The sequence below is a fragment of the Nomascus leucogenys genome, chromosome 23 (genome assembly GCF_006542625.1).
Source record: "Nomascus leucogenys isolate Asia chromosome 23, Asia_NLE_v1, whole genome shotgun sequence".
In the NCBI taxonomy this organism is placed as follows: domain Eukaryota; kingdom Metazoa; phylum Chordata; class Mammalia; order Primates; family Hylobatidae; genus Nomascus; species Nomascus leucogenys.
The window spans coordinates 283,316-311,050 of NC_044403.1; the positions used below are offsets into that span (position 1 = coordinate 283,316).

General features: G+C 43.7%; 1 protein-coding gene and 1 non-coding gene across 6 annotated transcripts in view; one reads left to right on the forward strand and one right to left on the reverse strand.

The window, feature by feature from the left end:
- Positions 1 to 1,039: 1,039 nt before the first annotated feature.
- DENND5B (DENN domain containing 5B) overlaps positions 1,040 to 27,735 on the reverse strand; it is a 208,391-nt gene continuing 181,695 nt past the window's right edge. For all 5 annotated transcript variants that reach the window (XM_030804466.1, XM_030804465.1, XM_030804469.1 and 2 more), the window contains 8 exons: positions 27,385 to 27,506; positions 19,448 to 19,593; positions 16,628 to 16,746; positions 15,154 to 15,341; positions 9,694 to 9,776; positions 9,347 to 9,473; positions 5,880 to 6,054; positions 1,040 to 4,054 (listed from right to left, as the gene is read on the reverse strand). In XM_030804466.1, the coding sequence (XP_030660326.1) occupies positions 3,871 to 4,054; positions 5,880 to 6,054; positions 9,347 to 9,473; positions 9,694 to 9,776; positions 15,154 to 15,341; positions 16,628 to 16,746; positions 19,448 to 19,593; positions 27,385 to 27,506 (1,144 nt within the window). In that variant the 3' untranslated portion in view covers positions 1,040 to 3,870. The remainder of the gene's footprint in view (positions 4,055 to 5,879; positions 6,055 to 9,346; positions 9,474 to 9,693; positions 9,777 to 15,153; positions 15,342 to 16,627; positions 16,747 to 19,447; positions 19,594 to 27,384; positions 27,507 to 27,735) is intronic.
- On the forward strand, positions 13,410 to 13,521 carry LOC115832949. Its single transcript, XR_004028363.1, has one exon. It is a non-coding gene; the product is annotated as a U6 spliceosomal RNA (small nuclear RNA).

The following is a 27,735-nucleotide window of genomic DNA, read 5'->3' on the forward strand; positions in this document are numbered from 1 at the left end:
CGCGGTCATTTTTAAGGCATATGACTCCCGACCGGGGCACAGATCTCACGCATGCTTCCAGCATCAGTGTAATGCCACTGTGTCATAAAGGTCAAGATTAGGGATTTCAGGACATATGAAAAACATTGGGAAAATAAATTTTTCAAGAGGTAATACTTTTGGCAATTTAATTTTAAAACAACTTCACCAGCTATTACTATGCAAAAATAATCATTATGGTCCCAGACATTTAATTTATTTGCAGGAAAAAAAACAAATTAAATATTGATTTTTTATTTACTTTGAGATGTGATCCTAAAGCAATGTATTAATTTAAAAAATTACCACAGCAGAAAAGACGCCTCTATGTGGGTATGGTCCTTCCAAAAGGACCTTCCAAAAGCTTAAAAGTCAAGCATTTATTCTAAGCATTCAGACTACTGTTGTGCTCAAATTTTTGGTCTAACTTAGAGACACTTATGAGCCACATAAAAACTAAGTCCTTTGTTTTGTTTTTTTGAGATGGGGTTTCCCTATGTTACCCAGGCTGGACTCAAACTCCTGGGACTACAGGTGTGTACCGCCATGCCCAACATGTCTTATTTCTTTACAACTGCACTTCTTATGTGACCCCAAACTCAGCTTAAGCATCCTTTTCATTGATCAAACTTGGATCCTAAGGACTATTTCCAAATATTTAAATTTATTCTTAAAGGCCAAGATTGACCACCATTGGGAATATTCAAAAGAATGGGGGTACTGGCCATTCAAGCAGCTCACACAAGGAGGGCCCCACGTGTTTATAGCACAGGCTGTATCAACGGAATAAGTACATGGGCTCACAAGGTGACTAAAGGACCCATCACCCAAGAGGATGTGTCAGTTCTGATGTGTTTTTTTTTTAAATCATCATTTCACCATTATAGTAATATTACACAAAGGCATGAAGATGAAACTTTAGGTGTAACTTTTTTGGGGGGTATTACTTTTTAAAGTAATGGTTTTATTCATAGGCCCCAAATCCAACTTTGCTTGCAGTTTTTGTTTGTTTGTTTTTGTTTTGAGACGGAGTCTCGCTCTTGTCGTCCAGGCTGTAGTGCTGTGGCACAATCTCGGCTCACTACAACCTCCACCTCCTGTGTTTAAGCGATTCTCCTGCTTCAGCCTCCTGAGTAGCTGGAATTACAGGCCCTGCCACCACCCCCTGGCTAAGTTTTGTCTATCTTTTTTTTTTAGCAGAGACGGGGTTTCACCATGTTGGCCAGTCTGCTCTTGAACTCCTGACTGACCTCAGATGAACCACCCGCCTCAGACTCCCAAAGTGTCAGGATTACAGGCGTTAGCCACGGCACCTGGCCTGCTCCCAGTTTTTACAAAATGTTAATTCCCAATAATCTGAGAGCAATGTGTTAATATGAATATTCTTCTAAATGAATATTCATCCTTATTTCCTACTTGTATAGGTGGATGAATAAAGATCCAATAGTATAATAGAAAGACTATTAGTAAGAATGCCAGAAGGTCAGTCTCATGCAGCCTGGTGAAATAACACAAACAAACAAACAAACAAACAAACGTGAATTCTAGAGCTTGTGTTGTCAGTAACCAGCTGTGGGGTAAGTGTAAGATTTAATCTCTCTATTCCTTAAGTGTTCCCATCTACAAAGTAAGAAGGCTGGACGAGGTGTGTCAATCCTAGCACACTAACCTAAGTCATCCCCCTGGTTGCCTAGACCTGTCAGGAGCATGGTTTTATGAAGATACAAGCATGAAATCCTGAGCTGGACCCCTCTATAGTTTCTGATCACTAAACACAGTAGGAACCCAGTGTAAACAGGTTCTGGATATCTCGCACGATAGACTTCCCATGTCCCTGGAAGAGCTGTACCATTGTAGACACACTTTAGCTTCAGGCAAACAAATTTCTGGTCTACCCAGAACCATCTTCTTAAACCATTTCCATGGGTTTTTATTTTTATTTATTTTTTGAGACGGGGTCTTGCTCTGTCACCCAGGCTGGAGTGCAGTGGCACGATCTTAGCTCACTGCAAGCTCCGCCCCCTGGGTTCACGCCATTCTCCTGCCTCCGCCTCCTGTACAGGCACCCGCCACCATGCACAGCTAATTTTTTGTATTTTTAGCAGAGACGGGGTATCACCGTGTTAACCAGGATGGTCTCGATCTCCTGACTTCGTGATCCGCCCGCCTCGGCCTCCCAAAGTGCTGGGATCATAGGTGTGAGCCACCGCACCTGGCTCCATGGGTTTTTAAATACAGCTGTCAACTCTCCTTTTCCTCAAGTATGAAGTCACATGTTAAAAGAGGCTGTCCTTGGCTGAATACAGTGTTTGATAAAGGGAGTTAGGCACTTGTTTCATTAGCTTCTTCCTCCAGGAAATAAGGTTAACAACGCAGTTGGTGAAAGCCCAGCACCCTCCGATTGCACAAGGATACTGATGCCATGGCTTTGCTTTTCAGCCACAACTGGGAATAAAACTCGGAGCTCTGCTGAGGCAATTTTGCTGCTAAAAATGTACAAATGCCTAATTAGAGTTACAGGACCTACCAGAAGATGAAGACTTACAGTAACTAGCCAATACTACATTTACTTAACTTCTTTATAAACTATCAAAATGGAAAGTTACTCACAACTTTTGGTCTTTCAAAATTGTTGCCACCTCTTGTTTTGCTTCCATTTTGTCAGCCTGTGCTGCCAGTGGCTTTTAGCTTCTCTGGGTCAGTTGTTTTACATTATTACTCCCCTTCCTACAAAGGAATGTAAAGCTTGCCCTGAAACACCCAGAAAGGGTTCATTCTCTCTTTCCTTCTGTTATTTGCATTATCATGGTCAACAAATGCTTTCACAAAAACATTCCAAGCCACACAGAGCCCTCCTCCTCCTTAGACATTCCTTCCATTTCCCGAGGGGGGATGGGCCCGGGAGAGGTGGGTGATTAGACCCTAACAAAGACAGGGCTCACGGTTATCCTTAAGAGGTAGACCACTGCAGAGTTTAGATGGCCAAATTAAAAGTACAGAATCAAATTGCTGTTTGCAGTTCTTATCACTATGAATCTAACACTGAAATTCACATCTCCCCAAAGTACCTCAAATAACAAGAATAAAAATGCCAAGAATGAAGTTAGTCTAGGCTAATCTTTCCAAAGTGTAAAGAGGTTATAATCCCACAATTGAACACACTTCTCAGAGCTTTGTATGTTCTCTTTCCAGTTCAGCCAAGCTCCTGGGGTCTACTGTTTAAAATACTCCAATTATATCATCTTGTGCGGACTGAAATTTTTTTCCAAAAGACTGGAAAAGTGACTAACGATTCAAATATATAAAACAGTTTGTAACTTAAAAGATACAAGTGAAGACTACCAGTACAGTAGGTAAAGCTGTGTGCATCCACAATACAAAGGATCAGACTCCAAGATGGATGGCTACTACATAACAATGCATTCTGGGTTTCTTTGTGATATCTGGAGAAAAAAAAAAGCCCGACTGGGTTGCACTATATTTACATGTTTACTGGCTTCTTCCTGGCTAGCACCACTCTTCCCCGCAACCCCCAACATTTTTAAGCTACTTATTTTAAGTCACAGGAATATTCAATCTAAGAAAAGCATCTTATTAGAGTAATATAATTTCTTAAAGAAGATAGCATATTTACACACATCTAACACATGAAAATACTCTATTTTATACTAAATTCCAGGTTCAAATGAACTACAATACAACATTTTGCCTTGTCTGTAGAGTGAGGATTGTTCCAAATGGGGCATATGTTGGGATGCCCCTGCAGTGACTCACTACTGTCAGACAAGTCCAAATCGGTCCCCTAGTTGGGAAAGGAGCAAGGTTTGGACTGAGAGTTTCTAGCCAGTTGGGTTACACATCCACTCCTTTGATGAGTGATCCTTCTAGGACTATGGTGAAGTCCTGAATGGTCTGCAGAATTCGGATAAGGGAGTTGACAGTCATGCGGTCTCGCAGGAGAGCGCTCTCTTCATACATTCGAGTGATGGCAGGACACTCAGCTAACAATGGAATCCACTGTGGGAGCAGGCGATCCCTACAGACCCAAACAGAAACAATTCCTGAGCACTGCTGGCCTCGCTGCAGAACAAGGCACACAGTGGAGCCTGTATGAATGGGAAGGTGTGGGACTTGATGGTACAAAATCTACCCAAGCTAAGAGGTCAGGAGAGAGGAAATCAAAGCCAAGAAGTTGAATATTTTCTGGTAAAAAGACAGTGATGAGACGGTGTAAAGCTAAAGGGAAAACCCATTATTTTAAACCCAATTTAATGTACTTTAAGAGTTTAAAGTACATTAGAAAGTCTATGCACATTAAAGACATTCTCTTCTGATTTTACCACCTTTAGAAAGAGGCAGAATGTCATTTTCTATGTCTTTTTTTTTTTTTTTAATAGGAGTGTTACCTCTGTGGCAAGGCATGCCACAGTATACTGACCCTTTGGAAGAAAGACTACACTAACCTGTAGGGACTTGCTTTTTTTTTTTTTTTTTAACATATAACATAACAGGGTGAGGAAAAAAATCAAAGCAGAAAAACATTAAGTAGATTTTACAAACCAGATGAGAGTTTGCAATGGTCTAATAAATCAGAAGCGTATAGAGATAAAAGGAGATAAAGATCATGCTCAAAAGAAACTTTAAAAGCACAGCTAAAACTGGGCTCCTTTTATGAAGAAGAAATACAGAACTTAGTTCTGTAAACCAGCTGTTTCAGGAAGATAAAACCTCACATCTTCAATGTTTCCTGATCAAACCTGACATTAGTAACCCATTGCTAAGTTCCTAAGACATCCTTATTAAGCATCCCCAACCAGGCCATCTTCAGTCTCAAGTTGAGGCTCTTCAGGTTCAGGAGAAAACAAATACTACATGGGTAACTTAAAAAACGAAATCTAAAGGTCTGTATGTTTCATTTCTCGAAATTCTGAGATCTGTTTTAAAAGTAATGGATTGCATCGCTCCTGTGTGTCACTTTCAAAAAATAAAGGGGTGGGAAATAGTCTTAAAAAGAAGATGATATTTATATAGCTAGAATCTCATAATGTTATTAAATGTAAATATAGTGGTATATATACACTATATAAGGTTTACTTAGTAAATATGTACGGTGTATGTGTCTAATTATCTATCAACCTCCCTATTACCTATCTATCTGTCGAGCCAGTATACCATGGTGGAGAGCTTGGGCTCTGAAGTGGGACAGGTTGTGAACTTGGCTCTGTCTCATTTTTCTGTGTGATCTTGGGAGTCTGCTAACTTATGTGTGCCTCATCTATTTTCTACTTTCTCATCTTTAAAATGAGAAAATCGGTTGCTACCTCATTGTAGTGGTGGTGGTGAATTAAAGAAACCCAAGGGAGCTGGGCGCTGTGGCTCACGCTTGTAATCCCAGCACTTTGGGAGGCCGAGGCGGGCGGATCACCAGGTCAGGAGATCGAGACCACGGTGAAACCCCGTCTCTACTAAAAATACAAAAAATTAGCCGGGCGTGGTGGCGGGCGCCTGTAGTCCCAGCTACTCGGAGAGGCTGAGGCAGGAGAATGGCGTGAACCCGCGAGGCGGAGCTTGCAGTGAGCTGAGATTGCGCCACTGCACTCCAGCCTGGGCGACAGAGCAAGACTCCATCTCAAAAAAAAAAAAAAAAAGAAACCCAAGGGAGGAGGCAGAGGTTGCAGTGAGCCAAGATTATGCCACGGTACTCCAGCCTGGGCGATGGAGTGAGACTCTGTCTCAAAAGAAAAAGGAAAAGGAAAGAAACCCAAAGGAGAGCTCTGGAAGGGGTATGATCTGGTATAACCTTTTCTGGACTGTAGTTCAACATGTGACAAAGACAGGAAAATAAAAAACTGGTTTTGTACCTTGTTCCAAGGCAAACTAAAATCTGGAATTTCCCGTCCTTCCCAATGTTCCTGGGTGCAGTATTAATAGCATTTACATAGTGGCAGAAGGTTTTGCAGGATGATTTCTGAATAAGGACATCATCTTCATTATCTAGAATCTGGTCAGTTGTTTCAAAATAAGCAACCACTTTCTCTGAGGAAAAAAGTCAGAATTATGTCACAATATATGTCAACACTTCATATATAGAAAGATTCATCACTTAATTTATTATGGAAACACTAACGATGCTTTGCATACAGTCAGTCCTGAAGCCAATATCATTACCGTATCATTGATTTTAGGGGTCGATGTTTCATGGTAGAACAATAAATATGCTCCCAGGAATTTATTTTCTAATCTAGACTGCATTTCAGAAAACTGGAAAGTTTACTCCCTTTAAAATACCTTCATGAAACAGAAACTGGCAAAAAAGAAAAGAAAAATAGCATCTTCTGTTAAGACTGGAACCTTCCAGGAATAACCAGCAATGACACGGTAGCCATTGAAATAATACCCCATGTTCTAGTTATAGAATGACTTGCTAACACTTTGCAACAAGATCCTTGAAATGTACCTGAGTAAGTATCTGACAAAGAGAGATATATGTATATACACATGAGAAGCAGAAGCAATAAGATTCTAGGCATTCCAGAAGAAAAAAAAAATCACTCCTGGAGGCCTATCTCTGTCAACTTTCCTTTTATTTTTTTTGTCTATTCTAAGTTAGATGAAATAAACTACTTCGTCTAGGCCTTATTTAGAAAACACAAAATGATTAATTGCCCATTTAAAGAAACTAGGAATTCTAGAAGAGCTGCATACCAAAAGAAAGATTACAGAGCTTAGCAAGCTAGAACAGAAACACTCCAAAGAAGATTTCTGTGATGATGAAAATGTTCTCTCTCAGGCCGGGCGCGGTGGCTCACGCTTGTAATCCCAGCTACTTGGGAGGCTGAGGCAGGAGAATGGCATGAACCCAAGAGGCGGAGCTTGCAGTGAGCCGAGATCGCGCCACTGCACTCCACCCTGGGCGACAGAGCGAGACTCCGTCTCAAAAAAAAAAAGAAAATGTTCTCTCTCTACAAGGTCCAATTTGGTAGCCACATGTGGCTACTGAGCACTTGAAATGTGGCCAGTGTTATTAAGAAAATGAAATTTACATTTGATTTAAATTAAATAGATTTGGCCAGGCATGGTGGCTCACGCCTGTAATCCCATCACTTTGGGAGGCTGATGCAGGCAGATCACCTGAGGCTGGGAGTTCAAGACCAGCCTAGCCAGCATGGTGAAACCCCATCTCTACTAAAAATACAAAAATTAGCTGGGCGTGGTGGCAGGCACCTGTAATCCCCGCTACTCGGGCTGAGGTAGGAGAATTGCTTGAACCCAGGAGGCAGAGGCTGCGGTGACCCAAGATCACACCATTGCACTCCAGCCTGGGCAAGACAGCGAGACTCCATCTAAAACAACAACAAAAAATTAAATAGATTTAAAATTTAAATGGCTATATGTGGCTAATGGTTACTATACTGGACAACACAGAGCTAGAGGAATCCTTTTACAAAAATTGGCCAGGCACAGTGGCTCACACCTGTAATCCCAGCACCTTGGGAGGCCAAGGCGAGTGGATCACTTGAGGACAGAATTTGGGACCAGCGTGGCCAACATGGCAAAACCCCATCTCTACTAAAAATACAAAAATTAGGGGTGTGGTGGCAGGTACCTGTAATCCCAGCTACTCAGTGGCTGAGGCAGGAGAATCGCTTGAACCCAGGAGGCAGAGGTTGCAGTGAGCTGAGATGGGGCCACTGCACTCCAGCCTGGGCAGCAGAGTGAGACTCCGTCTCAAACAAACAAACGGAAGTTCTATCATGTCACTCCTTAGCTCAAAGCCTTCCAACAGCTTCCAATTTCATTCAGGATAAAGGCTGAAGTCATTCCAATGACCTAGAAGGCCCTACACAACCTGGCACTGGCACTAAACACCCCCTCCCCCAATCTCCTACTCTCCCTCTCTTGCTGTGCTCCAGTCACACTGATCTTGGAGTTCCATGGAAACACTTCCACCTTGGGGCTTAGCACTGGCAGTGCTGTCAACCTGAAGTCCCTCCTCCCAGATATCTACATGGCTCACTTCCTCACCTACATGAAGTCTGTGCTCCAATGTACCTTGACATTCAGCAGAATCTAAAACCACCCCATTTAAAAGACCACTCCCCCACTTTATTTCCTTTTATACTGCTCTATTTCTTTCCAGATCAATGGTCACATTTCTGACATACCATATCAATTACATATTTGTTATGTTTTTGTGTATTGTTTCCCATACCAACCTGAGTATAAGTGTGTCAACCATAGGGATTTCTGTTTTGTTTACTAATGTGTATCTTGAGCAACTCGAGTAATATTTAGACTACTGTGCATATTACAATTTGTTGAGTGAATGAAAAACAAAGACAATACTTGATATTTATTTATTATTATTATATACACTTTTTGAGACAGGGTCTCACTCTGTTGCCCAGGCTGGAGTGCAGTGGCTTGATCATGGCTGACTGCAGCCTTCACCTCCTAGGCTCCTGGGCTCAAGCTATGCTCCTGCCTCAGCCTCCCAGGTAGCTGGGACCACGGGTATGTGCTACCACACCCAGCTAATTTAATATTTATTTAAAAAAATATATATCCGCTGGGCGCGGAGGCTCACACTTGTAATCCCAGCACTTTGGGAGGGCGAGGCGGGCGGATCAAGAGGTCAGGAGATCGAGACCACGGTGAAACCCTGTCTCTACTAAAAATACAAAAAAATTAGCCGGGCATGGTGGTGGGCGCCTGTAGTCCCAGCTACTCGGAGAGGCTGCGGCAGGAGAATGGGGTGAACCCGGGAGGCGGAGCTTGCAGTGAGCCAAGATTGCGCCACTGCACTCCAGCCTGGGCAACAGAGCGAGACTCCATCTCAAAAAAAAAAAAAGATATAGATATAGTTATAGATATATCGATATATCTATATCTATAGATATATATCTATCCTTGCCAGGCAGGATGGCTCACTCCTGTAATCCCAGTACTTTGGGAGACTGAGGTGGATGGATCACAAGGTCAGGAGTTCAAGACCAGCCTGGCCAATATGGTGAAACCCCTTCTCTATTAAAAATACAAAAATTAGTTGGGCATGGTGGTGCACACCTGCAGTCCCAGCTGCTTGGGAGCCTGAGGCAGGAGAATCATTTGAACCCGGGAGGCAGAGGTTGCAGTGAGCCAAGACCGCACCACTGCACTCCAGCTTGGGCAACAGAGTAAGACTCCTTCTCAAAAAAAAAAAAAGAAAAGAAAAAAAAAATATATATATACCCTTATCACTAACCCTTATTCACTCAGATTCCTGGGTCTTTGAGTTCCTAAGAAAGGCTTCAGTGACCTTAATGTAATATACATCTGCTTTATTTACCTATGAAGTCCCAGATGAAGACATTCTTGTGAAAGATGCGGGCAGATTTGAACCCGTGATGGAAAACTTGCTCAAGGGCTGCAACCAGGCCATTTTCTCCACACAGCAACACGGTGAGGCTTCCTCTCTGTGGGGCGTAACACACAGTGCCAAAGAAAAATCTCCTGCATCTATGTCTAAGAAAAACACTAGAGAAGCAAGTGCTGAAGGTAGCTCTATGAAGCATGTTTTTACAGCTACCAGAAAGCTGACAAATGAAAATTCAAGCACCCCATATTGCCTCGTGTATCACATATAAAAGCATCTTTAAAAGTCCCACTATACTAAGTTTTATAGCCCATAAATACCTCTTTTTCAGGTTTATGAAAATGTTTCACAATATTGTTCACAGCTTCTCCAATTCCTTCTTGTATCTGCCCAGCATTGGGTTCTGTAAAATAATAAACAGTGGCTGCATTCTCATGGGAGAGAAATAAACCAAAGTACTATGGGACATCAACTGTGTCCACCTAGGTAGGAAATACGTCACCACAGCAGGCTGGCTTTGCCAGCGGCTCCACAGAACTTGCCTCTGGCCAGTTTGGCCAAGTGGGAGGCATCCTAGCAAAATGGAAAATAATCCAAGAGATCCCTAGATTCATATCCCAGCATTACCATCTGCAATCTATAACCCTAGCCTAGTGTCTAACTTCCTCTGAGCTTTCAGTTTCCTCAACTGAAAATAGGGAAAATACACGCCTCACTGGGAAAACTGGTAAGTTATAGGAGTAAATAACTAGCATGGCGCCTGTCACAAAATGCTAGCAAGCCCCTAAATATGAGAAGCAATGTTGAGAAGTCCCAACATCACTCCTCAAATGTTCCCTTATGCTACCTTACCTACGAGCCTGTTAGTGGAATGTTCCCTTATGCTACCTACCTACGAGCCTGTTAGCGGGCATAGACTAAGGCTTGAGGTGCTCTGGATAGATAACCTGGAGTCTGAAGATTTGCTGTTGTGTTTAAAATAAGGGGAAGATGCCAAGTATCCCGTGCATCCGGGCCTGAAGCCCAGAACTCCCTCCCTCCCTGGCTAGTCAATCCGTCTCAGCACTGCTTCCTTCTGCCAGCCAGTACTTGCTCTTCTAGGCCACTTTCCTGATAGGTTGGTGGGCTGCTTGAATGGGACCTAAATCACTTTTGTCCACCAAACCCAAGGAATGGTTTGTTTTTTAAAAAAGGTGGTAAACATTTCAGAAGTAGGTAACGAGAAAAGGTATATAGTTCAGATTTTCTTGTAGTTCTAATTTACTTAACGCACTATAAAGGAAAAGCCATGCATCCTCATGTTTACGAATCTCTGAATTCATACTGCTCAAGGATTTCTTGCATGAACATTTCTTTTTTTTTTTTTTTTTTGAGACGCAGTCTCGCTCTGTCTCCCAGGCTGGAGTGCAGTGGCGCAATCTTAGCTCACTGCAACCTCCGCCTCCCAGGTTCAAGCAATTCTCCTGCCTCAGCCTCCTGTGTAGCTGGGACTACAGGTGCCAGCCACCATGCACAGCTAATTTTTTTGTATTTTTAGTAGAGACAGGGTTTTACCATATTGGTCACGCTGGTCTCGAACTCCTGACCTCAGGTGATCCGCCCACCTCAGCCTCCCAAAGTGCTGGAATTACAAGCATGAGCCACCACGCCCAGCTAACATTTCTTTCAGTAAAATTCAAGTAGGTTTTTTCTACACTAATGCATAAAAACTGTTAAAATGAAAACCTCTTATAATTGAAGTACTGATACCATGGCCTCTTGTTCCTAGTAGTTTCTTTACCCGGTAGTTTTTTGTTTGTTTTTTTACCTTTACCTTTCTCTATTTTTTCTTTTAGACATCAAGTCTATTTTGAAACCTGTCACCCATTCCAAAAAAGCCTTGATCAGTATTATTTTAAAACTGATTTTAAAAATTTTCAGTTCTCTGAATACCATTTTACATATCACATACTGTGAGAAAATACCCTGTTATCCATTTCTGAGTCTTTGGTCATTTAGACTTTTCTGCTTATAGAGTGAGAAAAGAAAGTATGATAAAAAAAAAATGGGGGATAAAAGCCTCTCAGATAATACCCCCATAAAATTGGACTGACTCAGATGTTATATTAGGATGGATTGAGCTGAAACCTACTTTTAAATTTTAAATCAGCATAATTAAAATTCACCGTGTAATAAAAGTCACCAATTTTGATGAGCTTTGACAAATGGATAGTCATGTAACCACCACCACAATCATGATACAGAACATTTCCATCATCCCCAAAAGTTACCCTGTGCTCTTTTTTTTTTTTTTTTGAGATGGAGTCTCGCTCTGTTGCCCAGGCTGGAGTGCAGTGGTGCAATCTTGGCTCACTGCAAGTTCCGCCTCCCGGGTTCACGCCATTCTCCTGCCTCAGCCTCCCGAGTAGCTGGGACTATAGGCGCCCGCCACCACGCTTGGCTAATTTTTTGTGTTTTTAGTAGAGACGGGGTTTCACCATGTTAGCCAGGATGGTCTCGATCTGCTGACCTCGTGATCTGCCCGTCTCGGCCTCCCAAACTGCTGGGATTACAGGTGTGAGCCACTGTGCCCAGCCTATCCTGTGCTCTTTTCAGTTACCTTCCTTAGCTCCTAACTCCTGGCAACCACTGATCTACTTTATATTATTATATTGCTTTTATAGAGATCTGATATATAAACAGATCTATATCACTATCTGTTTATCCTTTTACCAGTTGATGTATATTGGGGTTGTTTCCATTTTTGGCTATTACGAATAAAGCTCTAAGAACATCTGGGTACAAGTCTGTGTAGATATATGTATTCATTTCTCTTGTGTACATATCTAGGAGTGAGATTTCTGGGCCAAGTGTACGGTAAGTGTACGTGTATCTATAAATGCCAAGATGTTTTTTATTTTGTATTCCTACTAGCAATGCATGAGCTTTCTGTTACTCCACATCCTCACCAATATTTGTTACTATAAGTGCTTTAAATTGCTTGGGCACAGTGGCTCACGCCTGCAATCCCAGCACTCTGGGAGGCCGAGGTGGGAGGATCACCTGAGGTCAGGAGTTCAAGACTAGCCTGGCCAACATGGTGAAACCCCGTCTCTACCCAAAATACAAAATTAGCCTCGCATAGCAGTGCATGCCCATAATCCCAGCTACTTGGGAGGCTGAGGCAGGAGAATTGCTTGAACCTGGGAAGCGGAGGTTGCAGTGAGATGAGATGGCACTACTGCACTCCAGCGTGGCCAACAAGAGCGAAACTCAGTCAAACAAGACAAAACAAAACAAAACAAAAAACAAAAAAACTGCACTCATAGTTAATACACAATCATGTGCTAGCAAATGGATAGAGACTAATAGAATCTAGGGAAACTGCTTTGTTAATAAACTAAGGACCTATTAGGTACCTTTGTTATTCTACTTGTGGTTATAATCTATAGCTAAAAAGCCCCTTCACTGATAAACTTCCGTAACTTTTCCCTAAATACTGCCTCTATATTCATGTTCTGTGGCTGCCTTCTGTGGCTGCTGTAATAGACTCACAAAACTTGGTGGCTTAAGTGACAGAAATACATTTTATTGCAGTTCTGGGGGCCAGAAGTCAAAATTTAGTTATCACTGGGCAAAAAAAAAAAAAAAGCAAGGTGTCAGCAGGGCTTTATTCCCTTGAAATTCTAGGGGAAAATCCCTTCCTTGCCTCTTTTAGCTTCTGGTGGCTGTTGGCATTCCTTGTTTTTTTTTTTTTTTGTGAGACAGAGTCTCACTCTGTTGCCCAGGCTGGAGTGCATGTAGTGCAGTGGCACGATATCGGCTCACTGCAACCTCCACCTCTCAGGTTCAAGTAATTCTCCTGTCTCAGCCTCCCAAGTAGCTAGGATTACAGGAGCACACTACCATGCCCGGCTAATTTTTGTATTTTTAGTAGAGACGGGGTTTCGCCATGTTGGTCAGGCTGGTCTCGAACTCCTGACCTCAGGTGATCCACCCACCTCGGCATAACGCCTGGCCAGCATTCCTTGTTTTTTTTTTTTTTTAAGACACAGTCATGCTTGCTTCGGCAGCACATATACTAAAAAACTGGAACAATACAGAGAAGATTATTAGCATGGCCCCTGCCCAAGGATGACAAGCAAATTGGTGAAGCATTCCATATTTTTCTCAATACTTGAATATGGAACATATGCACAGGGGAAGGAAATAACATTGCACTTTATAAACACCGTATTATAAGTGGAAAATGCAATGTCTTAAATAAAACTATTTAAAATTGGCACCAAAAAACCCCCAAAAAAGACAGAGTGTCACTCTATCACTCAAGCTGGAATACAGTGGCATGAGCTCGGCTCATTGAAACCTCTACCTCCTGGGTTCAAGCAATCCTCATGCCTCAGCCTCCTAAGGAGCTGGGATTACAGGCATGCACCACATGCCTGGTTAATTTTTGTTTTTTTTTAGTAGAGACGGGGTTTTGCTATTATTGGCCAGGTTGGCCTCAAACTCCTGATCTCAAGTGATCTGCCCACTTCGGCCTCCCAAAGTGTTGGGAAAGAATACGTATGATTGCATTTAGGGTCCACATAGGTGATCCAGGACAATCTCCTTATTTCAAGATCCCTATGACATCTGCAAAAACCCTTTTTCCAAATAAGGCAACATTTACAGATTCTACAGACTAGAATTTTATATTTTTGGGAGACATTATTTAGTCTATTAAGGCCTACATTAGTAACTTAGTCTATTAAAGCCTACATTAGTATAAATTAGAAGTTTACTATATTACTAAAAATGGCATGTGAACATAGTATAATATTCACAAAATTCACTCCTTTATAGTATTTTGTTTCATCCTTACTATAGGAAGAAAGTTGGGACAGAAGGGGTAGAAGGAAATTTTAATCTCTTAGAATAAGAGACACTGGGGCGGGCACGGTGGCTCACGCCTCTAATCCCAGCACTTTCAGAAGGTAAGGCGGGTGGATCTCAAGGTCAAGAGATTGAGACCAGCCTGGCCAACATGGGGAAAACTTGTCTCTACCAAAAATACGAAAAATTAGCCAGGTGTGGTGGCGGGCACCTTTAATCCCAGCTACTTGGAAGGCTGAGGCAGGAGAATCGTTTGAACCCGGGAGGCGGGGGTTGCAGTGAGCTGAGATGGCACCACTGCACTCCAGCCTGGGTGACAGAGCGAGACGGTGTCTCAAAAAAAAAAAAAAGGGCTAGATATGGCTATCTGGGAGTTATTATTAAGTTTCAGGCAAGGCCAGGTGTGGTGGCACACACCCGTAATGCCAGCACTTTGGGAGGCTGAGGCAGGCAGATCGCTTGAGCTCAGAAGTTCAAGACCAGCCTGGGCAACATGGCGAAAGGCAGTCTATAAAAAATACAAAAATTAGCCGGGTGTGATGTTGTGCGCCTGTAGTCCCAGCTACTTGGAAAGCTGAGGCGGGAGGATCATTTGAACCCGGGAAGCAGAGGCTGTAGTGAGCTGAGACTGTGCCACTGCATTCTAGCCTGGGTGACAGAGTGAAACCTTGTCTCAAAAGATAAAAGTTTCAGGTAAAATATTTACTCATATTTCCATAGCTTAATAAAAACAGAGCATGCAGGTTTTTTAAAAAATTAGATTTTAACATCTAAACTCTTCCGGCTTTTGAATATTTATGAATTTTCCTCAACTTTCTTCTTTTTAAAATCTCCTCACTACATTCGTTAACACAACTGTTTTCTATCAAATGGTCACATGAAGCCTACATCATAGGAGTACATAAGAAAAATTTAAATAAACTTACTGTTGTTTTTTCCTGTCAGTGAAGTGATGCTCAATCTCCTAGCCGTGGTGGGTGACTTCTGCTGGGGTGGAGTCCGACACTGCTTTACTAGATCTTCATCTGATGCTGATGTCATCAATTCTCCAATAAGAATTCTCTCCAGGCTCCCATCATCAATGCCTTTCCCCAGCCACCGCCCACATGGGAATCTGGGAGGACAGAAAACAAGTTTTTTATTATTTTTTTTTGAGACAGGGTTCTCGCTCAGCCCCCTGAGTAGTTGGGACTACAGGTGTGTACCACCACACCTGGCTAATTTTTGTGTTTTTTGTAGAGAGAAGGTCTCATTACATTGCCCAGGCTGGTCTTGAACTCCTGGCCTCAAGTGATCCTCCCATCTCAGTCTCTCAAAGTGTGTGGATTACAGGTGTGAGCCACTGCACCCGGTCAGAATATTTTCAAACTAGAAATTAATTTAGGAGTTCAGGCACGGAAGAAAAGAGGACGATGTTTCCATAGAGTAGTGTTGGCTGTGACTAGTGGAATCCAAGAGATCTTTTCCTCCCACTGAAATTATTTTAGGCTTTTTTTTTCTTTTTTTCTGAGCGTTACATTAATCTTTCCAACACTTGTGCACTAAGCAATAGCAGCAAACATCTGTTGTTTTAAAAAGTTTTTTTGAGGCTGTGCATGGTGGCTCATGCCTGTAATCCCAGCACTTTGGGAGGCCAAGGTGGGTGGATCACTTGAGGTTAGGAGTTTGAGACCAGCCTGGCCAACATGGCAAAACCCCATCTCTACTAAAAATACAGAAATTAGCGGGGTGTGTTGGCAGGTACCTGTAATCCCAGCTACTTGGGAGGCTGAAGCACAAGAATTGCTTGAACCTGGGAGGCAGAGGTTGCAGTGAGCCGAGACTGCACTATTGCACTTCAGCCTGGCCCATAAGAGTGAAACTCTGTCTCAGACCGAAAAAAAAAAAAAAAAAAAAAAAAGGAGAAAGAAAAAAAGTTTTTTGGGGGCCAATTTTGTATGACATAAACAAAAAAAAGTTGCTCCCCTCCCCCGGAAAAAAAAAAACCTAAAATTCAGAAGGCAGTGGAAGAGCTCAAACAATTCTTTCTTTTTTTTTTTTTCTTGAGATGGAGTTTCACCTTGTTGCCCAGGCTGGAGTGCAATGGCACGATCTCGGTTCACTGCAATCTCCTCCTCCTAGGTTCAAGTGATTCTCCTACCTCAGCCTCCCAAGTAGCTGAGATTACAGGTGTACGCCACCACGCCCTGCTAATTTTTTTTATTTAGTAGAGATGGGGTTTCACCATGTTGGTCAGGCTGGTCTCAAACTCCTGACCTCAGGTGATCCACCTGCCTCAGCCTCTCAAAGTGCTGGGATTACAGGCGTGAGCCACTGTGCCTGGCCTACAATTCTTAAACCTTTTCTTATCTGAAGAGTCTTAAAACAAAGAATTCTGAGTTCCCAAGGCCATTTACTTACCTGTATGTATGTCCTGTGATTTCATTTCTGACCATGACACAATCCACTAGCCATTTGGCTAACAGTCCTGAGTTATCGTGACCAATCTGAACAGTGGTCAGCTTCCCCAAGTTCTGGCACTGTAAGGACACGACCTTAGGTTATTTAGTGCCCAATCCCATCCTGTTACATCTCAGCTTTACAGGTACTTTGGTTCCGTCTAGTTTAACAACTGCAGAAACAAACCCTGCATAATGTATTCAGCTGTGCACTAGAGAAACATATTCACATGTATTCCTTGCCCTCAGGGAGCTCCCACATAAGGAGTTAGGAGACATATGGACATTAACTACCGAATGAGGGGCACTGCACACAGTGCTAGATTAGAGATGTAAAAAGTGCTAGAGGAGCACTGGGGAAGGAACAGCTACTTCTACCTGGGGATCCCACAAACACTGGGACAGTGACTTGTACCTTGAAGGATGAGAATAATTTCTAAAAACAGGAAAAAGATGCTATTTAGATTTCGTTACAAAGAGGTCAAGAAAACAATTATAGATTTTAAAAATCACTGACACTGATATTCTTTTCTTTCTTAAAATTTTTTTTGTGGGTACATAGCAGGTATATATATTTATAGGGTACATGAGATGTTGATATTTTCCTGTTCCAATGAGATACTAAGGCAGAACTGACCTCAGACCTCATATACTAGAAGTCTTTGAAGCTATTTTTTAAAAGGCATAGTTATCAGTAAGTTATCTTCACTGGCCCTTTGTGGACAAGTACAAAATAAAGCAATGATAATAGGAATAGTAAAAATGAATACTAATTAAATTCTGACTTCTAAAATCTGATAATGAAAAGATCACTGACCCCAACTATGTGCTGGATGAGAACATCAGAATTGTAAGTTCTTTTTTTTTGTTAATTTTAATTTTTAATTTTTATGGGTACCTAGTAGATGTGTATATTTATGGATTAATTGAGGTATTTTGATATAGGCATGCAAGGCCTAATAACTGTATCAGGGTAAATGGGGTGTCCGTCACCTCAAACATTTATCATTTGTGTGACAATCCAATTATACTGTTAGTTATTTTTAAATGTACAGTTAAATTATTTTTGACTATAGTCACCCTGCTGTGCCAGCAAATACTAGGTCTTATTCACTCTATTTTTTTGTACCCATTAGAGCTACAAGTTTTTTTTTTTTTAGACGGAGTTTCGCTCTCGTTGCCCAGGCTGGAGTGCAATGGCGCCATCTCGGCTCACCGCAACCTCCGCCTCCCGGATTCAAGCGATTCTCCCGCCTCAGCCTCCCGAGAAGCTGGGATTACAGGCATGTGCCACCATGCCCGGCTAATTTTTGTGTTTTTAGTTGAGACGGGGTTTCTTCATTTTGGTCAGGCTGGCCTCAAACTCCCGACCTCACGTGATCCACCCGCCTCGGCTTCCCAAAGTGCTGGGATTATTGGAGTGAGCTACTGGCCCGGCCAAAGCTACAAGTTCTTAAAGCACTTTATTCTTGGTATCTCAGTGAGAAGGCATCACCATGCTCTAACTTAGGGATGATGGCATCTTGAATTAGTTGTGCAGCAGAGATGGAAAGAAGTAGGTAGACATGAGAGAGACAGCTTAGAAATGGCAATGATGGGGGTTTTGATGTACTTTCATTATTGGTAGATGAAGAAAAGCCAAGGGTTTTAATATTTTATATACAGGTGGCTTTGAGTCTACTGCACGGATAAGGCCAAACTGTGCTCCTGGGGGCGGCGGGGGGGCATCATGACTCTAAGTAGAAACTGCTATTTTGAGACCCCAAGGAACATGAGAATGGGACATTCAGTTAGTACCATTTCCTTCCTCAAACACAACAATTATTTGTTCTCTTCCTCCACCAAGATCAACCTGTGTACGGGCTTAACCATATGCAACTATTTCACCAAGTAAGACTGAAAATTGACTACAATATTAAAAGGTTGTTGTTTGTTTTGTTTTTTGAGACAGAGTCTCACTCTGTCACCCAGGCTGGAGTGCAGTGGCACAATCCTGGCTCACTGCAACCTCTGTCTCCTGGGCTCACGTGACCTCAGCCGTGCAAGTACCCAGACTACAGGTGCATGCCACCAAGCCCAGCTAATTTTTGTATTTTTTGTAGAGATGGAGTCTCACCACGTTGCCCAGGCTGGTCGTCTCAAACTCCCGGGCTCAAGCAATCTGCTCACCTTGGTCTCCCAAAGTGTTCAGATTATAGGCATGAGTCACTGCGCCTGGCCAAAAGGCATTTTTATAGAATTACTCTATAAATGTCACCATGTGGTCTAAAACCCGTAAGCAGATGCTTGAACCCAGGAGGTAGAGGTTGCAATGAGTGAAGATCACACCACTGCACTCCAGCCTGGGCGAAAGAGCAAGACTCTGTCTCAAAAAATATCCATAAGCATGAATATCAGCTCTCCTGTCCTTTTGCCAAAGGATGACCAGGTTTGGGCAGAAAGCATTTTACAGTAGGGAGGAGAACCACTGTGGGGAAAACATTTATTTGAATATTTCCTGCTTGCTAGGATCTGTGCTAGACCTGAAAATAACGGGAGGAGACCTGGAAAGCCCCAAAGCACATCATTACAAGTGAAAAATAGAGCTTAACAATGAAAATGCAAAACAAATCAGTATAAGCTGCTTAAGACAACTTTAGACATATAATCACAAAAATGATCCTGCACGCTTTGAGTGTTCCTCTATTTTATTTGATTCAAGGAAAAATGAAAAAGCCAGACAGAATCATCTGTAAAAGTACATGTGATACATTCTTCTAGGAAAGGTATTAGCTGAACCTACCTCAAAGGTCATTTCGAGGAGGTTTTTGGGAATCTGCATTACTCCTGTGTCTCCTAGCTCTCCTGATACACAGATCCAAGGGTTTGATGTGATTATTGCATTGCTCAGCTTTTTGATTGGGATGATCACTGACCTATACGGAATCACTGAAAGAAAAATGCAGAAATTAATAAAAAAGCGGGAATAAAATTCTCCTTATAACAAAATATATATTAAGAACTCCTGTTGGTTTTCATTGATAATTTGCTTTTTATGATCTATCAAGATGTACTTACACGAAAAGTTGAGATCATAACCTTTCAGTCTAGAAAGACGAGATCGAGTTTGCAAACCAGAAGTCTCAATACTCACAGCAGTGGTTTTCACAGCATGTATATCATCATGTATGTATGATGCGTATATCAACATTAAATGTATGAACAATCTCAAGCATTAGTACGAGAACACCTAAAGATGTGAACATTGACTGTGTATATTGTGTTTTCATTGCTTAAATTATCTTAAAAATTAATTTTGTACCAAAATTGAGTAGAAATGAACATGATTACTGATATGGTTTTATATAAAAAGAGGGGTGGATGACTTCTTGGACAATATTGAATTTCTTGGGCAATGCTTTAAAGCACTGCCTTTCAGAACTTTCCCGTCCCAAGTTTACAGCACAATATGCAAAAACCACAAATAATAAACAATGGCACCTCCACTCTGGACATATCTCGAAGTCTATAAACCACAACTTGGAAAGCTATTAAGGTGACTCACGTCCAAGAGGAGCCTGGGAAGGCTCTTCCACAGACACACCACTAGATGTCACTGCCCTATCACTGTCCTTTGCTCAAATGTGGACGCACAAGAGGTTAGACGTTATGTATGTCCTCCCTTCTTTTTCTTTTCTTTTTTTTTTTTTTTTGAGACAGAGTCTCACTCTGCTGCCCAGGCTGGAGTGCAGTGGCGCAATCTCAGCTCACTGCAACCTCTGCCTCCCAGGTTCAAGCGATTCTCCTGCCTCAGCCTCCTGAGTTAGCTGGGATTACAGGTGCCTGCCACCACACCCAGCTAATTTTTGTACTGTTAGTAGAGATGGGGTTTTGCCATGTTGGCCAGGCTGGTCTCACACTCCTGACCACAGGTGATCCACCCACCTCGGCCTCCCAAAGTGCTGGGATTAGAGGCGCGAGCCACCGTGCCCATCCCTCCCTTCTCTTTTTAAAAAATGGGGACAGGGCCAGGCATGGTGGCTCAGGACTGTAATCACAGCACTTTGGAAGGTAAAGGCAGGTGAATCACTTGATGTCAGGAGTTCAAGACCAGCCTGGCCAACATGCTGAAACCCCATCTCTACTAAAAATACAAAAAAAAATTAGCTGGGTGTGGTGGTGTGCACCTGTAATCCCGGCTACTTGGGAAGCTGAGGCAGGAGAATCGCTTGAACCTGGGAGGCAGAGGTTGCAGTAAGCTGAGATTGCACCACTGCACTCCAGCCTGGGCAACAGAGTGAGACTCTGTCTCAAAAAAAAAAAAAAAAAAAAAAAAGAAAATGGCTAGGTGTGGTGGCCTTTAATCCCAGCACTTTGGGAGGCCGAGGTGGGTGGATCACAAGGTCAGGAGTTCGAGACCAGCCTGACCAACATGGTGAAACCCCGTCTCTACTAAAAATACAAAAATTAGGCTGGGCGCGGTGGCTAACGCCTGTAATCCTAGCACTTTGGGAGGCCGAGGCGGGTGGATCACGAGGTCAGGAGATTGAGACCATCCTGGCTAACACGGTGAAACCCCGTCTCTACTAAAAAAAAATACAAAAAATTAGCCAGGCGTGGTGGCGGGTGCCTGTAGTCCCAGCTACTCAGGAGGCTGAGGCAGGAGGATGGCGTGAACCCGGGAAGCAGAGCTTGCAGTGAGCCAAGATAGTGCCACTGCACTCCAGCCTGGGCGAAAGAGCAAGACTCTCTCTAAAAAAAAAAAAAAAAAAAATTAGCCAGGTGTGGAGGCACACACCTGTAATCCCAGCTACTCAGGAGGCTGAGGCAGGATAATCGCTTGAACCTGGGAAGCAGAGGTTGCAGTGAGCCGAGATCGCGCCATTGCACTCCAGCCTGGGCAACAGGAGTGAAACTCCGTCTCAAAAAAAAAAAAAAAAAAAAAAATGTGGACAGGGCCAGGCATGGGGGCTCATGTCTGTAATCCTACCTAGCACCTTGGAAGGCTGAGGGGGGCAGATCACTTTCGCTCAGGAGTTCAAGACCAGCCTGGGCAACAAAGTGAGACCTTGTCTCTATACAAAATAAAAAAAAAATAATTAGCCAGGTCTGGTGGTACCCACTTGTAGTCCCACCTACTCAGGAGGATGAGGAGGGGGGATCCCTTGAGCCAGGGAGGTCAAGGATGCAGTGAACTCTGATCCCACCACTGCACTCCAGCCTGGGCAACAGAGTGAGACCCTGTCTCAAAACAAAAAGGGGGGAGATGGTTTAAGCACATAAGCATTTTTGTCCATCACAGCCATACATTTGCTTTTTTTTTTTTTTTTTTTGAGACGGAGTCTCGCTCTGTCGCCCAGGCTGGAGTGCAGTGGCGCAATCTCGGCTCACTGCAAGCTCCGCCTCCCGGGTTCACGCCATTCTCCTGCTTCAGCCTCTCCGAGTAGCTGGGACTACAGGCGCCCGCCACCACGCCCGGCTAATTTTTTGTATTTTTTAGTAGAGACGGGGTTTCACCGTGGTCTCGATCTCCCGACCTCGTGATCTGCCCGCCTCGGCCTCCCAAAGTGCTGGGATTACAAGCGTGAGCCACCGCACCAGGCACATTTCTGTTTTTTTGTTTGTTGGGTTTTCTAGAGACAGGGTCTAGCTCTGCCGCCCAGTCTGAAGTGCGGCAGCCCAATCAGCGTTCACTGCAGCCCTGATCTCTGGGGCTCAAGCAATCCTCCCATCTCAGCCTCTCCAGTAGCTGGGACTACAGGTGCACACTACCACACCTGGCTAACTTATTTAGAGTTTCACTCTTGTCGCTCAGGCTGGAGTGTAGTGGCATGTTCTTGGCTCACTGCAACCTCTGCCTCCTGGATTCAAGTGATTCTCCACCCTCGGCCTCCCAAGTAGCTGGGATTACAGGCGTCTGCCACTTCGCCCGGCTAATTTTTGTATTTTTAGTAGAGAAGGGGTTTTCACATATTGGCCAGGCTGGTCTCGAACTCCAGAACTCAGGTGATCCACCGGCCTCAACCTCCCAAAGTGCTGAGATTACAGGCATGAGCCACCGCGCCCGACCCCTAGCTAACTTTTTTTTTTTTTTTTTTGAGACAGAGTTTTGCTCTTGTTGCCCAGGCTGGAGTGCAATGGCATGATCTCGGCTCACTGCAACCTCTGCCTCCCGGGCTCAAGCAATTCTCCTGCCTCAGCCTCCTGAGTAGCTGGGATTACAGGCGCACACCACCACGCCCAGCTATTTTTTGTATTTTTAGTAGAGATGGGGTTTCACCATGGTGACCAGGCTGGTCTCGAACTCCTGACCTCAGGTGATCCACTCACCTTGGCCTCCCAAAGTGCTGAGATTACAGGCATAAGCCACCATGCCCGGCCCCTAGCTAACTTTTTAATTGTTCTTTTGTTGAGACAGGGTCTCACTATTTTGCCCAGGCTGGTCTTGAACTGGACTCAAGTGATCTTTTTGCCTCGGCCTCTCAAAGTGCTGGGACTCCAGGCATGAGCCACTGCACCTGGCCTGATTTTAAAATTTTAAAGTTTTTTTTTTTGAGACAGGGTCTCGCTCTGTCACCCAGGGTAGAGTGCAGTGGTACGATCTCAGTTTACTGCAATCTCCACCTCCTGGGCTCAAGTGATCCTCCCACCTCAGCCTCCCCAGTAGCTGGGACCAGAAGTGTGCACCACTACGCCCAGCTATGTTTTTTTTTTTTTTGAGACGGGGTCTCGCTCTTTCACCCAGCCCGGAGTGCAGTGGCGCAATCTCGGCTCACTGCAGGCTCTGCCTTCCGGGTTCACGCCATTCTCCTGCCTCAGCCCCGAGTAGCTGGGACTACAGGCGCCCGCCACTGCGTCCGGCTAATTTTTTTTGTATTTTTAGTAGAGACGGGGTTTCACCGTGTGAACCAGGATGGTCTCGATCTCCTGACCTCGTGATCCGCCCGCCTCGGCCTCCCAAAGTGCTCAAGAGATCTGCCTGCCTTGGCCTCCCAAAGTGTTAAGACTACAGGCATAAGCCACCTGCCATGTATGTATGTATGTATGTATGTATGTATGTATGTATTTTTGGGGTAGAGTTTCACTCTGTCTCCCAGGCTGGAGTGCAGTGGTGAAATCTCGGCTCACTGCAACCTCTGCCGCCCGGGTTCAAGTGATTCTCCTGCCTTAGCCTCCCAAGGAGTTGAGATTACAGGGGCTTGCCACCATGCCTGGCTAATTTTTGTACTTTTAGTAGAGACGGGGTTTTATCATCTTGGCCAGGCTGGTCTTGAACTCCTGACCACGTGATCCACCCACCTAGGCCTCCCAAAGTGCTGGGATTACAGGTGTGAGCCGCCACACCGGGCCACTATTTATTTATTTTTTGAGAAGGAGTCTTGTTCTGATGCCCAGGCTTGAGTACAGTGGGGTGATTTCAACTCACTGCAACCTCTGCCTCCCGGGTTCAAGCGATTCTCCTACCTCAGTTTCTGGAATAGCTGGGATTACAGGTGTGTGCCCACCATGCCCAGCTAATTTTTGTACTTTTAGTAGAGACAGGGTTTCCCCATGTTGGCCAGGCTGGTCTCGACCTCCTGACCTCAGGTGATCCGCCACCTCGGCCTCCCAAAGTGCTAGGATTACAGGTGTGAGCCGCCATGCCCAGCCATTTTTTTTTTTTAAAGTAGGGTAGAATCAATATTTGTTGTTATCCTTGGGATTTCTGCCCATTTGATCATAAGAGGGGGTGTTAGAAGCCCTCCTTGAAAGATCTACAAGTAGGATGAAAAACATTTACTTAAGAAGGTGCCTAGATACAGCCTCACAGTATGAGCTCATGGTTCAGTGCACTCTTAGATGAGGAAAACAAATGAGATAAACGGTTCATTTCCCTAATTTTACATAAAAGACTTTCTTTATGTTAGGTGAATAGTCTCCCTTTGTGTCCTTTTATTTTGGCTTTAGGATAGGAAAGTGTCAGAGAAAAGGCCATACTTTCATGGTTTAGTAATCGTCAGAATCAAATGGGTTTTGAAACTGAAAGCAGAAGAGGTTAGTGTAAGACTATTTTAGCTGCCAGAGGCTTTTCTCATTTCTTGCATTGATAAGAAAATCTGCAGAAAAAGGCATGTTTAGGGTCAGCAGTTCTGTGGCTGCAAAAGGCTCACAGATGCACAACAGTGATTTCATAGTTTAAGTATGAAAAAGCAATATGATTAAATTTAAAATTTTCTTTCATGAAGAATTTCTCAAATTGAAAATTACTCAGATGAAGAGAAATCTGCAGATATAAGGAGGATTTTAGGAATCCTCTACTGCTACTTCTTATTTATTTAGAGACAGAGTCTCATCCTGTCACCCAGGCTGGAGGGCAGTGGCGTGATCTTGGCTCACTGCAACCTCTGCCTCCCGGGTTCAAGTGATTCTCTCACCTCAGCCTCCTGAGTAGCTGGGACTACAGGCATGCACCACCACGTCCGGCTAATTTTGGTATTTTTTGGTAGAGATGAGGTTTCACCATGTTGGCCAGGTCAGTCTCGAACTCCTGACCTTATGTGATCCACCCGCCTTGGCCTCCCAAAGTGCTGGGATTACAGGTGTGAGCCACTGTGCCTGGCCTCTTCGATTTTATTTTATTTATTTATTTACTTTTTTGAGACGGAGTCTTGCTCTATTGCCCAGGCTGGAGTGCAGTGGCGCAATCCGGCTCACTGCAACCTCCGCCTCCCGGGTTCAAGCAATTCTCCTGCCTCAGCCTCCTGAGTAGCTGGGATTACAGGTGCCCGCCACCACACCCAGCTAATTTTTGTATTTTTAGTAGAGACGGGGTTTCACCATGTTGGTCAGGCTGGTCTCAAACCCCTGACCTTGTGATCCACCCGCCTTGGCCTCCCAAAGTGCTGGGATGACAGGCGTGAGCCACCGCACCCGGCCCGATTTTAAAACCGTATATAACTTTTTAGTTTCTTATGCCTGCAGTAACCTAATCAATGAATAGTAACTTGACAGGCGTTACAGGATGGCCTAATCCCCATTCCAATTCCCTTTTCCTTTGTCTGCTGTTACCAGAGACTGGAAAGCCAAAACCTACACTATTCTGACCAGTGAAATGTTAGTGATATTTATTGAGATTTTTTGGAAAATTATGTCTTTCTAGCACAGATCCTGCCCCTCCTTGGCACTCTCTCCTTCCTGCTGGAAGGTATGCTGAGAAGAGGCATGTTGAAACCATGAGGTAACTAGCACACACAGAGCGCGTCTAAGGGGAAAAGGACAGTGAGCCTGGGTCCGTGACAGCACTGCCCACTGCCTACTTTGAGACCTTTATTATGTAAGTGAAATTACTATGCTGTAAACCACCGGTTTTCAAGTTTCTGATACTTGCAGCTAAATGCAATTCCTAATTGATACAAGTAAAAATTCTGCAAAGTAAGGAAGAGGACCCACTGCAAGTAAGAATTAGCAATGAAGGAAAGAATAAATGCTATCATTCGGCTTTCTATAAAAAATGCATCTCTTGGACAGGCTCAGTGGCTCACGCCTGTAATCCTAGCACGTTGGGAGGCTGAGGTGGGTGGATCACCTAAGGTCAGAAGTTTGAGACCAGCCTGGCCAACATGGTGAAACTCTGTCTCCACTAAAAACACAAAAATTAGCCGGGCATGGTGACACACGCCTATATACAGGTGTGTGATTTGGGAGGCTAAGGCAGGAGAATCACTTGATCCCAGGAGGCAGAGGTTGCAGTGAGCCGAGATTCCACCACTGCACTCCAGCCTGGATGACAGGGCCAGACACCATCTCAAAAAACACAAAAACAACAACAACAACAACAACAACAAAATCTCCAGGTCCAGCGTGGTGGCTCATGCCTGTAATCCCAGCACTTGGGAGGCTGAGGCAGGTGGGTAACTTGAGGTCAGGAGTTCGAGACCAGCCTGGCCAACATGGTGAAACCCCATCTCTACTAAAAATACAAAAATTAGCCGGGTGTGATGGGGTGTGCCTGTAATTCCAGCTACTCAGGAGGCTGAGGCACAAAAATTCCTTGAACCCAGGTGGTGGAGGCTGCGGTGAGCCGAGATCATGCCACTGCACTCCAGCCTGGGTGACAGAGTGAGACTCTGTATCAAAAAAAAAAAAAAAAAATCTCCAATCAGCATTTCCTTCAAAAGTTGAATGATGTCCAATTGCATAAGTTTATTATTATCACACGGATACTTTGAATTTATGTGTTTTCGTTAAGATATTGAAATATTTACTTAATAAAACATTCCTTTTCACATCTATTGTAGGTAACATTTCCTATCAAAGACTGGGTTTCTTGGGAAGAAATCTCTGAGTCAGAAATTAGCATGGACAATGCTGCTCCTGGGACCAACATGTGAGAAGGAAAGCAGGATTGGTTAAGCAAGATGTTAAGCTTCAATGCAGTCTCAATGAAGTCCTCATCTATCTAACCCCCTGGTGAGCTCCGGGACAGCCCTTTGTTCAGTTATGGGATGCTGGCTGGAACTGGCAGAAGGTATCATCTCCAGTGAGGTACTTTTTTTCAGTAAGGCGTTCTTCACAGCCTGACAGCCAAGGGTTTCCTGTAGCACTCCTAGCATTTGGGGAATATCCTTTATTCCTAAACAGAGATCTGGGGGTATGTTACAATGTCACATGTACTATGGCATATCTTGCATTAAAAAATATAAATGCTTTTATTCCATTAGTCACCTCAGTAACCCTTAACAGTCAATTCTCTAGACTTACTGATAGTGGTGAACACACTGGTGAAGCAGAAATAGTCCACAGCATTGAGAGAAAGAAGGTGGTAAAGAAACTGCTCTCTTTCTTCTTCGCAACGTAGAAAAGCATATCGCTTATAAAGCTTCCTAGGAAAGGGTAAGACAAGCACAAGACGGTAGTATCAAAGAAAAAAAAAAAAACAGTAGTATCATGTATTTTTCGTGCTTTTCATTATGTCTTTTTTTTTTTTTTTAAACAGAGTTTCTCTCTTGTTGCCCAGGCTGGAGTGCAATGGTACAATCTCAGCTCACTGCAAACTCCGCCTCCCGGGTTCAAGTGATTCTCCTGCCTCAGCCTCATGAGTAGCTGGGATTA